The sequence below is a fragment of the Palaemon carinicauda genome, chromosome 14 (assembly GCF_036898095.1).
Source record: "Palaemon carinicauda isolate YSFRI2023 chromosome 14, ASM3689809v2, whole genome shotgun sequence".
Taxonomy (NCBI): Eukaryota; Metazoa; Arthropoda; class Malacostraca; order Decapoda; family Palaemonidae; genus Palaemon; species Palaemon carinicauda.
The window spans coordinates 119,526,179-119,528,678 of NC_090738.1; the positions used below are offsets into that span (position 1 = coordinate 119,526,179).

The following is a 2,500-nucleotide window of genomic DNA, read 5'->3' on the forward strand; positions in this document are numbered from 1 at the left end:
TTCGCTCGAGCACCTGCAAGCAAAAGTTCTCTCCTGGTAGCCTTGTCCCTCACCTCCCTAGAGGGGATCCAAGCAACCAAAGCACACTGTATTGGGACTAAGCCCAAAGTATTTTTTCTAAATAGCCTACTCGGATCTAAATTTCTTCTTCGGTTCCCGGTTTCTATTAATGATTTGGCGAGGCTGCCAAAAAAAAATTCCTGCCAGAGAGATTAGGACTCCCTTCGACAAAGTATATAAGAGATTTTGTTACACTGGCCGTCTTAGTTTTCTGGGTTCGAGCAGGGTACGTGGATCTTTCTGACTGAAGGGAACTCATTAATTCTATTGCAAATAGAATAGGAAATTAACTGAAAATGCAGTTTTTATTTGAAGTTTATTTTTAGGGGAACATTGTTTATAAGAAGTTCGATAAGAAAAATCCAAAGATAGTGAAGTTAACTACTGGAAATAGTACTTGCCTAAACCCACGGTGTTTATGTTCCATTAAGCTCTACTACATGACAATTAGACCATTTTCTCAATGTTTCAATATATGAAAATTTCTTGTGCAGAGATTGATAAAATCCAGCTTACGTGTTTCAAATCTAACTTGGAAAATATATACGTTTTTATATATATTTTCTTTTAATTGTCCACCACAACTTTCAGTTCAACAACAGTCGTATGGCTTGTGAATCGAAAAATAGACCATATTCTTTCGTTTGACATGTAATATATAAACCAACTATTCTATATACGTTTGATGAATTAAATGTTTGTGATTTTATATGAGACAATCTTTTAAACATCTAATGGAGAACAGATCGAGTTTTGTAGAAATGATTTCATGGGTAAAGTGTAAATTCAATGAAAATTGAATATCACAGAGTAGTGAGGTACCGATAATTTTCATGATTGGGAACAGAATCAAGTATCAATTTATTGATTATAAAATAATGTAGCTGAATAGTAAGGATTGGGAATATGAGATACTTTATAATTGCGCTGAATTTTATCGTTGCTGCCGTGAGCTGACAGCGAAATATATCTCTGTAACTTGTACTTTTCTGTGAACATAACAAACCAATAGTATACTGGAACATTAATGACTGGAATAACACCAAAGATTCTAAACTACTTCATAAAATATGAGGAAACGAAAAGAAAAACAAGTACAAATTTCCTAGTTATAGTCAAAGTGCCGTACAGTTTGCTAAAATCACCTTATAAAATGCATTGCTTTTACTAAGAGAGAATGGTCTGAAATTTTTCTTTTCTTTTCTTTTTTGCCTCGTTAGATTTACATTTTAATACGGCAACTTACAGATTTAAAAATATTTATTTTACCAATAGGGATTGGTACGATCACCAAAATTAGATTCAAGGTTATATTTCATTGAAGTATTTTAACAGCCCTCGCTCTTTGTATGTCAAGTTATCCGCCTGTGTTCCTTTCACATCAGAGGTTTTTCTTTTCTTTAATTTTTTTAGGGAAATATTACAAACTTTTTGTATATTTTATAAGTAATTTGAACCAAGCAATTCCACTCGTCAGATAGAACCTATACTTATACATTTAAAATGAATGATTATATATAGTACCTGAATTTTTTATGTATAGTACTTGCAGACGCTTGCACTTATGGCGTTTTCTGCTAAATTTATGTGGTTTGCAGCATATTTAGGGATTTGCATGTTTTAGCCTTGAGTATCATGTTTCCACTATAAATGTCAACGAAATTTTTGTACTTAAATTTCAGGAAACCACTTCACTCCATAACCAATCATAACCAACCACCACCATGTGTGACGAAGAAGAGGCTGCAGTGCTTATTTGCGACAATGGCTCCGGTCTTGTCAAGGCTGGCTTTGCTGGCGATGACGCTCCCCGAGCTGTCTTCCCCTCCATCGTTGGCCGTGCCCGTCACCAGGGTGTGATGGTTGGTATGGGTCAGAAGGACGCCTATGTCGGTGATGAGGCCCAGAGCAAGAGAGGTATCCTTACCTTGAAGTACCCCATCGAACATGGTATCATCACCAACTGGGACGACATGGAGAAGGTCTGGTACCACACCTTCTACAATGAGCTCCGTGTTGCCCCTGAGGAGTGCCCCACCATGCTCACTGAAGCTCCCCTCAACCCAAAAGCTAACCGTGAGAAGATGGTTCAGATCATGTTTGAGGCTTTCAATATGCCTGCCACTTACATTTGCATCCAGGCTGTGCTCTCCCTCTATGCCTCTGGTCGTACCACTGGTGAGGTTTGTGACTCTGGTGATGGTGTCTCTCACATGGTTCCCGTGTATGAAGGTTTCGCTCTTCCCCATGCCATCCTCCGATTGGACTTGGCTGGTCGAGACATCACCAGATACTTGATGAAGATCATGACTGAGCGTGGCTACTCCTTCACCACCACCGCAGAGCTTGAGATTGTCCGTGACATCAAGGAAAAGCTTTGCTACATTGCCCTAGACTTTGAGGGTGAGATGAACTCTGCTGCTGCTTCCTCCAACATCGA

The 2,500-nt window shown here is 38.6% G+C and overlaps 1 protein-coding gene across 1 annotated transcript in view; it reads left to right on the forward strand.

Moving 5' to 3' along the window:
• Nucleotides 1-1,720: 1,720 nt before the first annotated feature.
• The window catches only part of LOC137653691 (actin-2, muscle-specific-like), a 1,308-nt gene continuing 528 nt past the window's right edge, over nt 1,721-2,500 (forward strand). Inside the window, exon 1 of the mRNA XM_068387268.1 lies at nt 1,721-2,500. This exon is cut by the window's right edge and continues 528 nt beyond it. Within this exon, the coding sequence (XP_068243369.1) occupies nt 1,785-2,500 (716 nt within the window). The 5' untranslated portion in view covers nt 1,721-1,784.